The sequence below is a fragment of the Pagrus major genome, chromosome 22 (genome assembly GCF_040436345.1).
Source record: "Pagrus major chromosome 22, Pma_NU_1.0".
Lineage (NCBI taxonomy): Eukaryota > Metazoa > Chordata > Actinopteri > Spariformes > Sparidae > Pagrus > Pagrus major.
In genome coordinates this window covers 13,755,670-13,774,580 of record NC_133236.1, presented here as the reverse complement: position 1 = coordinate 13,774,580, position 18,911 = coordinate 13,755,670, and the positions used below count along the sequence as shown (strand labels likewise).

Sequence of the window (18,911 nt, the reverse complement as noted above, 5' to 3'; positions counted from 1 at the left end):
GCTCTTTAGCTGTGTAACCGGTGTTTTATATTGTTTGTAGGAAGCTAAAAAACAGAAAAAAACTATAAAAATGTTAGCAGGCTGACACACTAAACCATGGTGGTTAACATGGTAAACATTAGCATCTGCAGATTAGCACTGCCATTGTGATTCTGCGCATGTTAGCATGCTGATGTTATTGTTATGGTCGCTCTTCCTTCCCCTATCTGCGTATTTTGTTATCAAAATCCCAATCGCTAGTGAAACAATGACAACCTCCAAGTCATTAACCTACACTCTGAAAATTGCAAGTTACTCTAAAACTATGCTAACACCCTTAATGCAAACAAGCTAGCAGTTGCCACTTTACAATTACAATTTTACAAAGATTTAGCCATTTTGAATATAGCAAAGCCATTTTTTTTTCAACTATCCCAGAATGAGAATTGGTGCAGCCAGACCTTTCTCCAGTGCTGGCATAGGTCTTGCTATGCAAGACAAGGGTTACCCTGGTTACCACTGTGCCTAAGTACTGCCCACGGATGTATTAAGGAGAACTGGATACAGCTTGGAGGCATGGACTCATTCCTATGAAAGTTGCTCGGTGGAGCACGAAGCCAAACACCAGAGACTTCTGCCAGCTGAGCCAGCCAACTTCCGGTTTAGCCATCCGATAAGTTGAATGGGGATAAAATATTTTCTTTTTCGTGTGGCTCTTCTAGACTCTCCAAATGTTATTGGACAGAATGGATCAAATTCTGATAACGAAATGAGTCATTTTGCGGGGGTTGTGATGCCTAAAAACATGCATCCACTGTTATACAGCTGCTTCTTTCACAATTAAGTCTGTAGGAAGAAGTCTTTTTGGGCCAGTGTGCTCAATGTGTCGACTGTAGACTCTTAATGTTGTACACTAGAATTTAAGAAACAAATTTCAACAGATTGATCTACATTAATTACATTTTTAAAAACCAAAATAATTGGTTACACAATTATTCACTCTTTACTACCTATAACACATCTACACATGTCATCACTGATGCAGTCAGTTGCCTTTTTGAAGTTGCATAATAAGATGAGTGTAATCAGGAGAAGCTCCAAGTGAGAGCAGCCAAATTTACACATCACTATTTATAACGGAGAGGCAATTTCACAGGAGCAAATATGAGATTCAGTTGATTCACAGATGCTGTAATGTTGCCAAAATACAACCACATTATTTTAACCCCTCACCTTCACTAAGCAACGCAAGTAAACTGCCAGTGTGTGGGAAAACTGCAAAAAAATATATGAATATAAATTTATATCCGTGGATTTTTGCTGGCGAACTTTGCATAATTATATTACAATGACAATTCTCTGTATTTTCATCATGATATGAAACCATGAAAGTATTGAAGTGGTTATTACATTACTAAACTAGGATGTGTATTGACGTGTGTGCTCCCCCAGCAGGATTATTAGGTATACCACATATTTCTTCTTGACACTATTGATCTCAGCTGTTCTTAGTTTCATAAAAAACATGAAAAACAACACCTATTGTTGCCTAATAACATCCAGCAAAGAGCTTAATTGGAAAATTAGCCTGGACGTCGAGGTAAGTCACCTATTTGAAAATGATTGATTAGATCCCAGTTAGTCAGAGCCTGAGCTGCAGCCTCTCACCTCCAGACGCAATAAAACACATGCCCTAATGAGAAGGAGGCCTCGAGTGGATTGGAGCTCTTCCGATATGACTTTGACATAAACACAGCCTCACACAATTACCATTAAAAGTTAAGAGTAAATAGCTTCAACCCTCTTTATTGTCTCGCCTGGTTTGTTTGGGATTTTAATTGCAATTAGCGCAGACAGTGATTTATTGACGCGTAGTGAGTTTCAGCACCGTGTTGTGTTAGGCTAATTGGTTTGGTTAAAAAGGCGTGACGGGGGGACGCTGGAGGTACTGTAGCTCTCGATCGCAACAACAAGTTCCTCTGAAAAGTCTTTGCTGCATGGTGCGAGTCTGTGAATCTTGATTTTTTTTTTTTTTTTTTTTTTTTTTCCCCATTCGTGCTCCGTTCCTTTCATCTTTTCCTATTATCTTCTGAGCCATACCGAATAGTTCAATGCTTCAAAGCTTCATTCATAGTGGTGACAATTTCTAACTTCCATACAATACTTAAAAATCTGAATATTCAAAACCACGAGGAAACATTCACACAACATTGGGGCAAAAAAAAAAAAAAATCTAATTTTTATTAAGAGATAAATGTAACGAGGCTTTTGTAGTGTCTGTTAAGTAAAACAGCGTCTAAGTTAATTTACCTCTGGAGGAATTGGGATTTGTAGGCGCTACAGTGGTGCATGTGTCAACTTACCATTGGAGAGGAGAGTGCAAAAACACAGCTATATACTGGATACTGCGAAAAACCAGTATTGAAACCATTTCAAATATTCAAAAACTATGTATTGATGTTTCTATATTTTTGACAACACAAAGCCAGATGCTGCAAAGCTTTGCTTTCTGCATGTCTCTTCATTCCGTTTGAATACATTTTTTCTGCACAGTTGCCGATAAAGATTAGGCGACTGTCATATTGTCAGAGGGGGCTGTGTAGGATCATTTCCAACCATAGATGCAGGAACTAGGGTTATAACATATGCCAAATTTACAAGAAGACCCACATAATTTGTCAGAAATAGCGCTTAACAACTCACCAATTGAGCAATTTTTAATTTATTTTTTTAAGGAGTCTGGGGAATTTGTCTTCATCTCCTTGCTTTTTTTTGACTGTAGTTGATGTGGCTGCTTTGACCTATAATATGTTGGTGTTGCTGTAGTGCAAAACAAAATGTTGTGAATTATTGTTAACAACAATTAGATACAAGTTATCCCAAAAAATGCACAATTTACTATGACGTTGTTATATAGACTGACCCTTCAGCACCCCCAACTGTGACTGACTTCCCCTCGTCCATGTTTTCGACTCATGTGATCCAAACATTTCCAAAAAAACGAGAACGTCATAAAGTGAAAAAGTAAATAATGTATTAGAAAGTAGAAAAAGTCGCGGGACGCATTAAAAATCCACATTGGACAACCCCATTAAAACAAGAAAAAAAACTGTAACCGTCATCACAAACTGAGCATTATTTATTTACATTTATTGATCAGAGTATTCAGACAATCACCCCAAATCAGCAGGGAGAGATGTGTAAAAAACAGCTGATTACGGCTCACAGCTCTCTCTCCCTCTTTCCTTGACTATCCCTTCACTTCCCTGTCAGCTATGAGTAACCTCATTGGGAAATAAAAGAAGAACAGAATAGATAACAGTAAATGTTTTGATAGAGACAAAAGGAGGTGCAGGATTCAATCAAATAGGTGCTGTTGCAATCTGGGAGGTCCCGGATCCTGTTTGGGCAAGATCCGGCACAAATTAAGCCCCATTTGTTGTGTGTTAAGCCTTCCAAAAACAACATTTTCAATGCTGTCTAAAAACTGTTTGCTCTACCGCTTGCGGGACAAAAAGGGAAGCACGCACCTGTGTTGACAGGGCGGTCTAGCATTGCGTGTGGCTCCGGCAGATTTTTTTACATTTTACATAACTGCTTTGTTATTACTGCGTTGAAATTGAAATGTCTCCATATTGACTAATTCCCCACATGGTTTTCCGTAGTTTCAAGTTTTGAATCCTCCTCCTCCTGCCTTAAAAGTGACATTTAGCCTGTGTTGCGTTCAAAGTTGTCATGTAAATAACAAACCCAAGCACTTAACAGGAGTTATAGTCCCAACAGAGACAGCAGTCACATCATTTATTGTCAGTTATCATTTATTTTTTACACAAAATATTTTTGATTTTACACTATATTTTCACCAAAAGATTTTGAAAACACTCACTGATGTGACCGAACTTGACCTGAACTAATTTCTACATTTCTATCCGAACCCTGACTGGGTTTGGGTCGGGTATCAATGCTCTACGAAGAGTTATTTCTGCTCAAACACTACTATAGTGAATTACAAAAGTTGTTACAACTAAGATATTTGTTTAGTTTGGAAGCATTTTAAGATTGCTGTTGATGAACCACTTTATTTTTTCAGGTTGATGATGACAGAAAATATGAAAACAGACCTTTGAAGGTTCATTCAAAAACCTGAATAGAAGCTTTGACTGTAAAACAGCGACCTTCGGTACAGCCGTTTTAATCTTTCCCAATCTTTCCATCCTGTCCCACCTCTTAGTGTGACCAAACACATATCAGATGAGCTTTGTCATGAAAGTAATAACACTCGATCGCTCTTCAGTTTTCTATGAGGCGCGTTGTTCCATCTGCTCTCTCCTATCATGTGAGGATCTGCTACGACAGCCGGTTTAAAAAAGAAGTAATCATTCACTGATCACACGCCATTACTCTAGTAGCAAATGGAGGAGGAAGGTGGTGTGGGGAATGTGTGTATTCCTCTTCCAGTCAGATAAAATGTCAACATTTCACCGCAGGTGTTAGTGGAGACTGAGCAGCGGTAAAGCTGCTCCTTAAATGTCCCTCCTGTTTCTATTCAAGCAGTCACCGCTGCAAGAAAGAGGGCTAATCAAGGTTAAGTCCAGGCTGCTGCCTTATAGAGCGAGCTGTATACTAATGGTGTGGCCCGGTCAACATGGGTGTGCATCTGTGATGTAGCGCTGTCTGCACTGCAGCAAAGAGGGAAACAGCGGCATGCTATAGCAAACAGGATTAGAGAGTCTGTAGGGACACACGACCCGACATACATTTCTGATTTTATTTATATGCACATTAAAGCAACATTATGTAACTTTTCGACCTTAAAATAACAACTTCAACATCATTGTGATGGTACAGTGTCTTGTAATAGGGTGAATGGTGTCTCATGATGTCTCAGGATCACAGTGTTACATAATGTTTTCAAGACATAACATTGTTATGACATAATAAGTTTTCTTTGAAGTTAGCACCTATATTACATCTGAGAAATTGTTACAGACCTGGGATTTATATTTACAACACGCAACTATGTGTGTGTGTGTGTGTGTGTGTCTGACAAAATGCCCATTTCTACACAATGTTGCCTTAGAGTGTCCAAAATATCAGCACTATATTCAAGATTAGGGTTGGGTATCGTTAAAAACGTTTTAATACTTAGATAACAGTTCCTGAACATTACTTTTTCGATACCAATTTTTTAAAAAGATTACATTACATATACAAGAGTCTTTCTCCAGGCATACATTTTGTATTGAATGTCAAGATATTCTTCTCTACCTGATAGTATCGATGCAATTCAGTCGATGCCATAAAAGCATTGGAGTTTGATACCTGGGCCCAATTGGGATTCATGATATTATCCCAATAATCATCAAAATATTCCTTAAACTTTAGAATTAAACTAAAGTCAAACAACCAATCAAAGAAATGTCAAATTCAATTCGGAAACCAATATGACTGTACGTCAGTGAGGTAGACACCTTTTGTAAGTCATTCATGTGAGGATGTTCACGATTATCCCGATGATGAAAAAAGAAGCAAATCCCCCCCATATTAGAGTCTTGAACCAGCAACTCTTTGGCGTTTTTCCCTTAAGCAATTACCTGACTGAATCAAAGTAGTTGCACATTTATTTTCTTCCGCATGACTAATCAAAAAATTGATTAATAGACTTATTGCAGCTGAATTTCCTTATTTAGCTTTAAAAATAGAAAGGAAGATCTTTACTGACAGCATCACATTTATATTCTGTGTCTGCTTGTTCGTGAGTGAAGTAGTGGGTCAGGAGTGAGTAAATTATTAACACCCAAGATGCAATTTTTTTTGATGTTCTCATGCATCTTTTTATATACGCACAAACGTTATACAGACGTATTTGCTATCTTTGCGAACTTTGGGATCTTCACTCGACTTCAAAATAAAGTTTTGGGGGTTTGAACAAAGCTTTGACTCATGTTTTAGTTATAATGGAGCCACATGGGAGTGCGGTTGGATTGAAGATGTAAAATTATACACCCTTTTAGAAACAACTGTGAGCTACAGGGCTGGAACTTAAGATTGATTTCAGTACAGATTAATTTGCAGATTTGTTTTCAAATTGCTTGTTTGGTCCGACAAACCCCAAAGATACTTAATTTAAGTGCTTTAAAATGGATAAAAGCAGCACATTAAGGAAGCTTAAACTAGCCAATGTTTGAATGTTTGATTTTTAGCTTGAAAGATGTCTGAAAGGATGTCTCAGCTCAAAAACATAGGACTCATTGAGTAAGTAATCATAAATGTTGTCCTGTCTTTGTTTTAGCTCATATGCAAATCCTTGATCCTTGAAAGCAATACAGATACAGCCTGTCTTATCTTCATCCTGACTCAGTGCCAGTGCTCGACAGTCTCACAGAGCACAACGAGGTGAGAGCAGAGTAGCGTCGAGTGGAGCAGGGAAAGAGCAGAGCGGAACAGAAAGGCAGCCGCGAGGCCACATCACATCCCAAATATAAAAGATGAGAGCGGGACTCGGCATTAGCGAGCCATAGATAGCTCAGCGAAGCCGGGGTTGCAAGCAGAAAGCCACATTTGTTAATATGGGGTTCAGCCAGCAAGATGTCAAGAGACAGGATACCACATTATACAGAAGTTACACAATGCCAGCCGAGCCACTTAGCACGCAGCATGAGTAATGCAGTGTTTATTCACTGTGGAATATCTCACCGAGGTCCACCGGCCCAACTGACACACTCAGACAATCATTTGAACTATGAATTGATCTTCAATGTTGTTTACAGTGAAGTCGGGAGCTTTATTGGAAGGTTTTATTATAGTCATCACAGTGATATTTAACAAAGTACTCGCACAGGATGGAAAAAGTTTCCTAAGTTAAGTTGATCGTTTCCAGGTGAATTTGAATAATTTGGGAATGTAAAGAAAATGCCTGGAATTCTGAAAAAAATGTTGTTGAAGCTAAATAAAAAAAACCTGTTGGATGTAGTTGTGGGTCTTTCAGTCCACACTTCTGATCAAGTGATGATAGGTTGATCGACAGAATATTTGTGGTTGTTTGTTCCACTGTGACATCAACGTTGTACTGTTTGATTCACTGTGACGTCACAGTTGGTGATGCAGCAAGAGACAGAAATATAACCACCAACCAGTCTAACGACTAGTGGATGACTCGCTCTGCCTCCTGAGCCACAACCACTAGTGAACCAGTGATCTAAAACAGTGAGCTACACATTAATCGATTAGAAATGTAAATTGCACCTCTAGCTGACCTGAAGACCCATCTTGAGATAAAGGACCATGCCACGTTTTCATTTCCTATTGATCTTCCAATTATTTTCTCAAATAATTGTTTGGTTGGAAAACAGTGAAATAAAGAACACTTCTTAAGATAACCTAAAGCCAAATATATTTAGTTTACAATGATATATACAACAGAGAAAAGAGAAATATTTCAACATTTTCACCATAGAAACCGATCAGTTTTTAACTGATTGTCTTCAAGACTCATCGTTTTAGCTCAAGCACCAGCCGGTGATCTTCAAATCCAGCCAAGATATCAAGGTCTTTCATTTGAACTAAGCCCACGTACCAGTGTTTATTTAGCGGAGTGCAGTTTGACTCAAATGCATATCGGAAACCGCCTGTTTTTCACTCAACTCGGTGACAGATTTGAGACTACAAGTGTAACTATGCACTTAAAACAGTGTCAGCCAAGAGCAGAGAGGGGATTTAAGTCTCTGTTCTGTTTAAACCAGCAGAAATGAAGAGTCTGCTTTGCTCTTTCATTTTTCTTCATTCCCTTCACACCCCTCCTCCTCCTCCTCCACCTCCTCCAATCCTCTTCTCTTTCTGTCTTCTGGAGGTTTGACACAAGTTTCTCTCATCCTCACTGGCAGTTGTTGCCATGGTTGTGTCAGTGCCTCCGAACTACCTGGGATGGTATTTCCATGGACACAGATCAGGATGGCACCGGGCTCTGAGGTGTAGGAGGGAGGCAGTTCACTGGTGTCAGCAGTTCTGTGTGCTGGAGACAGACTGACGGAGACAGAGCAGCAGCAGCAGCAGGAGGAGGTGGTGGAGGTGGAGGAAGAAGAGGAGGATTAGGGCCTGGGTAGATATTAAACAGAGAGGAGCAGGAGCCGGAAAAAGAGTAAAAATGAGAGTGAGAGGTATTTCACTGTCGCCACTGTTGAAGAGTGATTTTTTTTCCCCCTCATTGCAGATTTACATTTTTACCATCATTCAGTTTGGAACAACAACAACAACAAAACAAAAGGAACGAATCGATGCACCCAGAGGGAAGTCACACACTAAATCCTGAAGCTGTTCCATTAACACTGGAGTGGACATAATAACATTTGAACGACATGTCTATACAGGTTTTCCTGCACTTCATGATGAATCACAAATTATGGCCGAAATGAGAAAGTGACTCTTTAATGGATCATTCTGTGTTTCCATTAGAGCTCAGGAAGAAGTGGAGTGTTTTAGGCTCAGACTGACACTCAGATTTGAGAGTAATACAAATCTGACATTTTCAGAGTGAATATTTTGTTAACTAAAAACAAAAATATTGTTAACTTCACTGCAGTTTGATACCAAAATGTCAGCCAGTAATATAAAAAAAAATGTAAGGGTAGTAGCGCCTACTGGACTTAAATGAAGTTTGTTAGAGGTGCTCTTTGGATAGGGAAACATGTAGACATAAAACACACAGAAAGGCACTCTTTTAAACTATTTAAATGCCTTTATTGTCCTTGAAAAACTGACGTGCTTCTGATTCAAGCCTTTCGCCAGTCAAAAGACTCCCTTTTGACTGATGGTCATGGCTAACATGAGAATCAGAGGAACAATGCCCAAGTATGGTCTAGAAAAACTTACCCACACTTTTATTTCCAGTCAATTCGATTATTGTAATGTTCTATTCACAGGGCTCTCGGGGGGAAAAAAAGCACTTTGATGTCAACCCCAACTGATTCAGAATGTCGCTAAACTAAGAAAATTTGACCATATTATGCCTATTCTACAATCCTTACACTGGTTACCGGTTACTCAGAGACTTGTCTTGAAAATCCTGTTACTCGTCTACAAATCACTCCATGGCTCTGGACCAAAATACATCTCAGACATGTTCTCGCCTTGTGAACCATCCAAAACCCTTAGGGACATGCTGCACCAGTCTACCGGTTGTCCCAAGAGTCAAAACAAAACCTGGCAGATCATCATTTTGTTATCATGGAACCCAGGCTGGAATAATATCCCTGCTCACATTAGACAAGCCACAACTCTGACCACTTTTAAATCATAGCAGAAAGCTAACCAGTAATGGCTAAAAATTAAATCATCTTAGCTTGGCTTTTAATTTACCTTATGCCCTATTTTTTAAAATATGTTTTTAGTAATTTAGTATATTTAAATTGAGTGTAATTTGATTTATCTGTGTGCACCAAAATGTAGGAGTATTTACTGTATTCTTTTATCTTTCATTATCCCTTGATTGAAACTGCACTAGTGATTTTTAAATTTTGTGTTCATTTCTTATTTGTACTTCTACACTTCTGAATTGTAAATCTTCTGTTTTGCTGTGTTCTTATCCAGTAAAGCACATTGAATTGCTTTAATGTATGAAATGTGCTTTACAAATGAAATTGCCTTGAGATGGATCAATATGTGTTGATAATATTGGGACAAGCCTATAGCCAACACAAGCTTTAAAAATCTAGGTATAGTAGTTCACACTACATGTGTGACCGAAGAAATATTGGCTAATTAATGTTTAATGTTTGCTTTATTTAAGGTCCAGTGTGTAGGATTTTGTGGCATCTAGCAGTGAGGTTGCAGATTGCGACCAACTGAACATCCCTCACATCACCCTCCTGCACGGTGGCAGCTGAAAATGTAAAAAAAAAACAAAAAAAAAAAACTTGAAAGGTCCGTTTAAGAGCCAGTGTTTGGTTTGTCCGTTCTGGGCTACTGTAGAAACATTGCAGTGGAAGTGGACCAGTTCCAAATTCTAATGTAACGAAAACACAATTCTTAGTTTCGGGTCATTAAACTTAAATAAAAATATAATTATGAATATTCAATTTCTGCCAATAGATCCCACGAATTCCTCCTAAATCTTAACACACTGGACCTTTAAGACCGGATAGGTGATTGGATCCTTCTTGAGTAGTGGTTCCTTGGTTTTTTTATTGAAGGTGAGATGCTAAGAATATCGCTAGCAAATAATGTTTAATCTGCCTCAGATAACAGCAGTTTTGTGAAATAGGTTTAAGATTTCGATTTCACGTCCACCAAATCCAGGTGTTATCCACCCAGATTGTTTCCTGTGAGGGTGAAAATCGGTCGATCCTAAAGATAAGACACCCATGTGGCTCAACATAAAGGCATCAGGCCCCTCAGCCGTCACATAAAGCTGACATTCCCATTCCCTTCTGATCCGTCCGCCTCGCAGTCATTGTAACCTCCATAATGCTTCTATTCATAAATCATCTTTTCTCCGCCTGTTTGACAGCAGGGACTCGGCCTGCAGACAAAAAGCCCTCCTGCAGCTTCTCCTTCTTGACCCCCGTCACTTCCCGCACACCCAAGCAATCAAGGACAACTGCAGATGGCGCTGAGCGTCCCGCCTGAAGGGCAGAGTGTTTGTAATATAATGTGCAGAGAGCAGAGGAACAAAACGAGAGGCTGTCAGGTCTCCCACTGACCGTCCATCTGTGTGTGACACGCCGACATCAGTCTGATCTGTTTGTGACTCTGCAGCTTAAAAAGTCGCACTGTTCAGCATCAGAGTGCTTTATCAGAGCAAGTGAATTCTGTATCGACGGTTCACCTTGTTGGTTATTTAATTAGTTTTCTTTCAACTGGTGTTTGACGGCCATTTCTACAGTTTCGGGCTGCTTTGACTTTCTGCTTGTTTTTAAACCAAACACACTAAAAAGAAGGTTATGTGCCTGCAGAAGACTCATTCACACGGTTTATGCATTTTTAAAGGTCAGTACTGGGCACTAAATATGAAGCTGCTTGGAAAAATTAAGCAAAAAAAAGGTTTTTGGGGCATTTTCGGCTGTTTTTGACATGTAATAGTAGAGACCTTGGATGCTGCGATTATTTTGTGTGCCTACAGCCTCAGGTACACCCACAAAAAAAATAATTTAACAGCAAGTGGGTGTTTCAGCCCTAATTTTCAAATTCACTGATATTTTCAAGGCTGCGTTGCCTCGAGCGCCTGTTAATAATTCACTACTTTGTTACTGAAATTTAGTGTATTTGTTCAATTCAATCAGCGTTTGGAGCTCAGACTTTTGTGTCTCTTTTTTTAAATGTTTGACACCAGCAGACCAGTTTCAACCATGTTTGCTGCCATTATTTTAGATAATAATGTTGTAAAACTGTAAAATATCCTGCCTCCGTTATGTTTTGTCTTTTTCACAAGTTTTTGATGACGACAGTTCAGGGATCATTGCAAAAGAATTTTACATTGGCCAATATATCGATATCTGACTTTTTAAATTCCCAATATTGGTTTCAGCATCGTCCTAAAGAAATCGGGTATCAGTCGGGCTCTTTGTCTTCATTTGGAAAGTACAATCAGCATTCATTCCCAGGTCAAATGTACAGCTCTGCAGTAGTAATAGTTATTTATTGGCTCCTGCTGTGATGGAAACATGACACCCAGGCATACATGCTAATTTCCGTTCCTTTTCCGGTGTGGTGACGCAAAAACAGATTTCCATCTATCTTCATGGAAGCAGCGCTTAAACTTTGTTCAGTCGGCGTCAAGTTTGAATTAGAAACTGAAGCATTAAAAGAAAAACAGTCAAATTTTCGGTGGTTTGCATGCTGCTGCTTTCTACTGATCCCTGTTTTCTGGTGCATTTGTGACAAAACTTATCTACTGGCACCGGGTAAGATGCCAGTCACCTATTTTAAGTGGGTTTACTGCCGTTTAAAAAAACATGCATAGAGGTGCTAAACCCGGTGTAAATATGGTATATGAAAGGACCGGCTAAGGTTAGCGTCGTGTACCATGTTTGAACAAAGATGAACATTTCATCCAAAATTATTCACAACCATCCCTTTTATTCCAGCCATAATTACATACTCATACTAGGTGAAAAACATCCACAACATGAGGAGTTTTAATAGTGGTGCTTCACACCTGACACTGTGCATCCTCGCTGAGTGGATGTATTGGATGTTGTGTTTTGACTCGGCACTCCTTATACATGGTCTCCCCTCGGTGCCACTCTCATACTACACAAGTTACATCTGGGTGGTTTTCTCTCTTTGTTCATCCGTTTTCTTCATCAAACAGCTCTGTTAACCGTCTTTACCCGTCTGATGAATGTGTGGCTCTGCTGCCGTTTGTGCTTATTAATAACACAACCTCAGTGCCTTTGTAGTTACAAGAGCCCTCAGCCGGCTGATGTTTTGGAAGCAAAGTGGCGTCACATGCTCGTCCTGCTTAAGCTCTCGAACCGATCAACAGTTTACACAAAGCTATTGACTGCTTTCCAGAGAAACACTGGTTTGGCATTTCAGACATTTGAGGTGTGAAGGCCACTCGCTCTGCAACTGGTTCGCTCACGCACAGCCTGGAGTTGTCTTGGTATTTGAAATGAATAAGAGGATAAGTGTTGTTTTGAGGTGAACTAAAACAGACTGTTCTGGTTACCAGCAGTCCTGCAGGGAGTTGACTGCAGCAGTTATATGTCAAATTCTGTGTCTGTGTCTTTCTCAGGGGATTCCTTCACTCAATTCCGGTTTTCAGAGGAGAAGAACTGGGAGATGGACTCATTTGCAGCCAGTCAGGTAAATCTATATCCTACCCACCCAATCCGCAGCACTCTGATTTGTTTCTCTGTCTTTCATGGATTTAACCCCCTCTGTGAAGTATGGATCCCTCAAGCTGATGTTACGTCTTTAAAGTATCCAGGAGTTAGAAAGCAGAAAAGGCTATTGTAGCTGAGGGATGCACCGATACCGATGTTTATAATAACAGTTTGGTCGACGTCCTGTGCTGATTTTTGTTTTTTTGGTTGGTGTTATTTTTTTGTTTTTTATTTTGTGCCAGGGAAACAAAGACAGGAAACAAAAGAAAAATATCTCAACTGTTTCAAAGTCATTCAGCCCTTCATGCACAAATAAAGCACAAATTGGATCACACAAATTTCTGACATTACCTTTAAAATAACCTTCTTACACATTAAAAGGTTCTTTTTTTTTTTTTTTTTTAAAGTAACTGCTTCAAATGCCTTTTTAGCCCAAATCAATAGGTCAATAGAGGTCAATAAGGCGATTATCAGCTGCTAAATTGGTACCCGCAGATAAATCGCTGCATCCCTAATTGTGCCCTTTCACACCTGCCTCATTTTGTCCAGAGACCTTCTGACTTTTCAGTTTGGTCTGGACCAATGACCTGGACCATGGTCTGACGAAAAGAGGTGGTTTTGGTCTGTTCGTTTCCAGTAGAAAAACATTGTCTGAATGGTTAAAAAATTGAAAAAGGAAAAACAACAGTGATGCATGACTTACATCAGGCTGATAAATTACTGGCCAGATATCGGGAAATTTATATTCTTGGCTGTTTATGGCATCTGAGAAATTATAGCCGATAGACAAAAATATAAAAACAAGCATTGGCATCTGCACACTCCAACACAGTAGGTGGCAGTATGCACCTTTACAGTTCAATAAACACAGAAAAGAAGGAGGAGAAGAGGAACAAGCACATTTACAGAATACATGTTCTGTAAAGGGTTCAGAGAGGAGGGAAAAAAGACAGCGAGTTTTACACAACAAATCTTATCGAAGCTGTGGAAGATTAAATCGTCCATCTTTGGTCTTACTCTCAGGTGTGCATAAACTACAGCTACAGGCACTACTACAAAAATCGATACAGATGAAAATATAATTATCTTTCATCGGTATCAACTGAGAAAAATCTGTATCATGCATTCCTGAAGAACAACACAACAATAGAAGCTGCAGAATTTGAACCAGTCTTGAGTAATAGGCTTGAAGATGGTGCTGCTGGTTAGCACCCTGAAAAGGCCGTTTGTGTTGCTACACGTGGGCTGTAACTCAGATTATTTTTAGCATGCATTGTCTATGTTTATAAGAATTTCACTGTGAAATAGCCTTCTGAAGAAAGGCTTTTAAACTTTTTGCCAGAAGAGTGCCCTGGATCTTTCTCTTTTTGAGGTGCTGGTAGTAATGCCACGATAATATTAACAAAATTAATGTGTATTCATTTTTATCCTTAAACTGCAAAAGCCGAATTGACAACACGCTGATGTCAGACGCACGCCCGTCTACAAACCATTCAAGTTTGATTGGTTGACTAGTGTATGTTATGATGACAGGACGTAGATATGTCATGTATAGTTCTTACCTGCACTCACAGGAACAAAAACACAAACCTTGGTTTGGACTTTCAGGTGTAAAACGACCCTCTTAGCTCACAACATGTCGGTCCGTCAGTGGCACCACCAGTTTAGCAACCATTAAATGAATGTACTTGTTGAATATTGAAGTAGCATTGCTTTTTCATCAAAATACTAATGCAAAGATGATTAATTGTGGATTTCAACACAAATCTCTCTATAATCTTAAATTTGATATCTTGTGAATTAGTCATCATTGATGCTGCCTTTATCGGCACTTATCTGTGTCTGTGTATACAAAGCAGTGCATCTAACAGTCAGATTACATAACGGTTCCTGAACTCTTTCTACTTCTTGTGTACAGTCAGCGCTACAGTGTTTTGTTTCCCTCCTGTGCAAGAACAAAAGAGTACTGACCCGCACTAGTAGGCTACTTATAATGATTACAAAAGATTTAACATGTTGCGCTCAACAGTTTTTACATCACGGCTCAGTTTTCTCTAAATTTTGAGCACTACTCCATCGGATTGAGAAGCAATGAATCAGAGAGCAGGAACATCAACTCGTGACTGCTTTTACAATTTATTTTCCTGTTTCCTCTTTAGATGTCTGCAGTGTTCGTCGACCTTCCAGCGCTCGCACAGAGCCTCCAACAAGTGCCTCTCCACCAGAGACTCAACCTGGAGGCCGAGCTGGTTCAGGTGAGCTGCTTGACTACATCTCCTGCACTTTAAACAAAAACTTTCGTCTGCCTATTTTACGGACTTTGGTTGCAAATTATTCATGTTTAGAATCTCACAGCAGCCTTTTTTTTCTCACTAATCCTGTTTCAGGTGTCAACACCAGTAGAGCTGCCCTCTATGACCCTCGCACCTAAACAGGAGATGCCTAAAGCGGCCACATTCGCTCCTCCGTCTGCAGCTTTAAAAGCCCCCAGCACCAACCAGAAAGCCCCCGTGGATACAAACTCAGTGTTGGTCACAGACTCACATGTTTCCTCGAGCACTGCAGAGTCTCCACCAGTGGCTGCTGCTGCGGCTGATGATGAAGATGAAGATGAAGAGCTGGACCAGCTGCTCAGTTTACAGAAACCAGTCCTAGGTGTTTCAGGAAACCAGTCTGTCAGTGTCGCAGACGAGGAGAGTGCAGTTCCAGAGACAGGTGAGTGTATTCAGCGTGCTTTATCCAAGCTCTCTGTTTTTCTTCTTACTTAACTTAAAGGAGTAGTGCAACATTTTTGGGAAATATGCTTATTCAGGTTGTGGCAGAAAGTTAGATTGGGGGATTGATACCACTCTCATATCTGTAGATTAAACATGAGGCTAGAGCTTAAAGATTGTAAACAAGGGGGAAGAGCTAGCCTGGCTCTGTCCAAAGGGCCTACCAGCTACAGGTTGTTTTAAGCCTGGCCAAGAAACAGCCCAGAACCTCTGTAAAATGGTGTATTGTCATTTGATTTAATGTTTTTTTTGTATTGACAGATACCGTGTTTGTCATTAGTGAGCTTTAGATGTTTTGGAGAGTGTATTTCGTTACAGAGCGAGGGTACAGTAGCTGTTTCCCAGTTTCCAGTAAACTAAGCTAACCAGCTGTTGGCTGTAGCTTAAAGAGGAGTTCCAGTATATTTAAATGGTTTTGGTGTGTAAATGATTCATATTTACCAAAAGTTCTGGAAACGGTCCAGTAGATTGCCTCAGCTGGCAGCCAAGACATGGTCAGCGTTGCCCCCAAAGGACTACGCTGCAAAGTTACATCCACTAAAAGTGTTTTTGCCACCGAGAGGGTGCGGTTGTGATTCTGAGTGTCTGGAGTTTACTGCCAGCAATAATTTATTAGTCTTGGCTGAATATAAAATGACAGTGACAAGCTAGATGAAGAAACAACTGTGACAGCTCACCTCGCAATCGATTTCATAACAAGACTTCTCTCTGAACAAGACTTGTGTTTCTGGTTACAAAAACAATCTTATTATTTAACAAAGAGGTTGATCTCCATAGGAATTGTTTCCCTGATGACACTTGTTTCCCCAGACACTTAGAACAACCACCTCAGCCTGTCAGTGGCACAAATAAGCACTTTTAGTGGACATAATTTTGAAAGTCGGAGTTGCCCCAAAGGATTGCGTTGCTGCCAGCTGAGGGGATCTCCTGGACCGATTCCAAAGTATGAATCATTTATACTCCAAAACATGTAAAGATACGGCTCAGGTTTAAAAATACTTGGGTTCCCCTTCAATGTTTACTGTACAGACATGAGTAATATCAATGTTCCTGTCTGACTCTGCCAGAAATCAAATAAGCACATTCCCCAAAATGTCAAACTTTTGCTGAAAATGCACTAAAATCATCAGAAATTAATTCATCTCAAATGATGAGCAAATTTAGAGAAAATAAACTTCAGCTTTAAAGATTTTAAAGTAAGTTCAAAACATTGTGTTCTTTTAATCTGCAGCATGTGAGGAAGTGAAGGAGGTGATAGAAGAGAAGATGGAAGATGTCACACCATCCAAGTGTGCTTCCGTCAAAAAGGAAGTGACTGAGGAGGATCTGGAGGACTGGCTGGACAGCATGATCTCCTGATGATCGACCATTTAAGAGAAAGACTGAAGAGTTGTGTAAGAGAAACTGGACTTTAGTTTCAAATTCTGTGCTTCAGCTTCCGTCCTTTAAAAAGCATGTCCAAACTTGGCAGAACTTTAAACATTCAGCCTGAGAGCCGATCGCAAAGTTTACAGTGGACAGACATTTCTAAAGGCCTTTCTGCTTCGTAGAAAGTGGTGGTCAAGTTATTTGTTTTTCTGGTTCTTGGGGCTGAACGACACACAATACGTTTAGAGGTGTACAGACGGGACAGCACGTCTTGAACATTTGTTACATGTCATGATGTTCCCTCTGTACTTCACGTTTCACAGAAATAATTCTCTGTTCCTTGTGAGACTGTGAAAGTTACACACCGCAGGAGTGTCGCCATCGGAGAAATCAGAGCTGCCGAACACGTTTGGTTTATTGCGTCAATTACTTTATTCATTTCCTCCCCCTCATCAAAAGAAATGCAGTTTACCAAAGCTACTACATACATACAAATGGCCATACAATAGCAGTTAACCATTCTGTCGTCAATAAATCCTTGAACCAAGATGTGTTTTTTTTTTTTTCCATTTTGTTGTGGGGCTCTTCTACTGTGGAAAGAAGTGCAGGCGGGCAGGACACCACAGCTTCGAAACAAAACCAAACTAAGCAACATTTACACAAGGATCATCTAGATTTTATACAACAAATGTTTTCTCTTTTTTTTTTTAAATGTATTTTAAAGCCACAAAACTAGCTCGAGCTAAATCTGCTTGTAACTAATCCAGAACTAGAACGCACTGCTTGTGTCAGGAGGAACAAAAATGATTAATTTTTTTTGCATAGTTTCTCATAAGGCACGTCGGCACTTGATAAACACCTAAAGTGAGTCGTCTCCGGTCCTGGAAGAACCATCTCCTGTAACTCCTCATTTCATTTGACAGATTTGAAAGGCAGATCAGGTCTCACTCATGTCATGTGATGTTGAACTGGATCAATAGCAGCAGCACACATCCATTCAGTTGGTTTGGTAGTAAGTGACACTAACATCCTGGCGTTAATCTAGAAATTGTGCATATTCAGACATTCAGTTGTCATGCTGTAACCCTTCACGTGTATCAAATGTCTACACACAACAAATTGTGCAACAGGTTGGGGTTAAGCAAGTGAAAAGGCAATGTGAATCAGAATCAAAAGAAGAATTTGCATAAAAGAGGCGTCGTGGCAAGTGACTATTTTTCGGTAACGAGGAAGAGGACTTGGATGCACAAACCCGAAATGTCCAATCGTCAGTCGTTCGTCTTAAAATCATTTTCTTGAAATCGTGTTTTGTAATTAAATTCAGAATGATTTTTTTGTTTGTTTGTTTTTTTCTCTTCACATTTTTCGACACCATGGCAGCAGAGAGAAAGTCCAGCGAGTGTCCAGGTTCTGTTAACAGGGTGAAGTCAAGTTCAGAGTCTTTTTCAGATAGAAGGAAAGTAGATAGGGGTGTTCGGGGCAGCGGGCGAGGCTGCCCTCTCTAACCCAACTGGTCCTCATATTGCTTACGGAAGCAGTCTCCAGTAGGGAAGAAGTCCCAGCATCTCTCCTGGTACATCTTCCACACGAAGGACTCCTGGAGGGGAAAGAAAACAAATCTGATGATGTAAAGCGGTTTATAAAGATGAAAAGGGGCACTCCGTCCATTTTAGATCAGTTTACTTGGTTGTCAGTATTTCTAAGCATGCTTAAAAATGGTATGTCCTTGAGGGGTAATTTGATACTGATTACGTGTAACCATGGAGACCAATTAATGATATACATTTGCAATTACAATAAAAATCTTTGTATCAAAATGTTGAGTAACCAGTGATGGAATTTAACTAACTATATTTTGCTCTACTACAATTTTGAGGTACTTTCCATCATCATTTCCATTTTCTGCTACTTTATACATCCACTTCACTACAATTTTTTGATAGTTTAAGTTACTAGATACTTTGCA

At 39.7% G+C, this 18,911-nt stretch overlaps 2 protein-coding genes across 2 annotated transcripts in view; one reads left to right on the top strand and one right to left on the bottom strand.

Moving 5' to 3' along the window:
• aven (apoptosis, caspase activation inhibitor) overlaps positions 1-17,492 on the top strand; it is a 42,650-nt gene extending 25,158 nt beyond the window's left edge. The window contains exons 3-6 of the mRNA XM_073492377.1: positions 12,713-12,783; positions 14,963-15,058; positions 15,191-15,518; positions 16,809-17,492. Of these exons, the coding sequence (XP_073348478.1) occupies positions 12,713-12,783; positions 14,963-15,058; positions 15,191-15,518; positions 16,809-16,936 (623 nt within the window). The 3' untranslated portion in view covers positions 16,937-17,492. The remainder of the gene's footprint in view (positions 1-12,712; positions 12,784-14,962; positions 15,059-15,190; positions 15,519-16,808) is intronic.
• Positions 17,493-17,829: 337 nt separating this feature from the next.
• The window catches only part of ryr3 (ryanodine receptor 3), a 126,041-nt gene continuing 124,959 nt past the window's right edge, over positions 17,830-18,911 (bottom strand). The window contains exon 105 of the mRNA XM_073492379.1: positions 17,830-18,542. Coding sequence (XP_073348480.1) covers positions 18,447-18,542 — 96 coding nt within the window. The 3' untranslated portion in view covers positions 17,830-18,446. The remainder of the gene's footprint in view (positions 18,543-18,911) is intronic.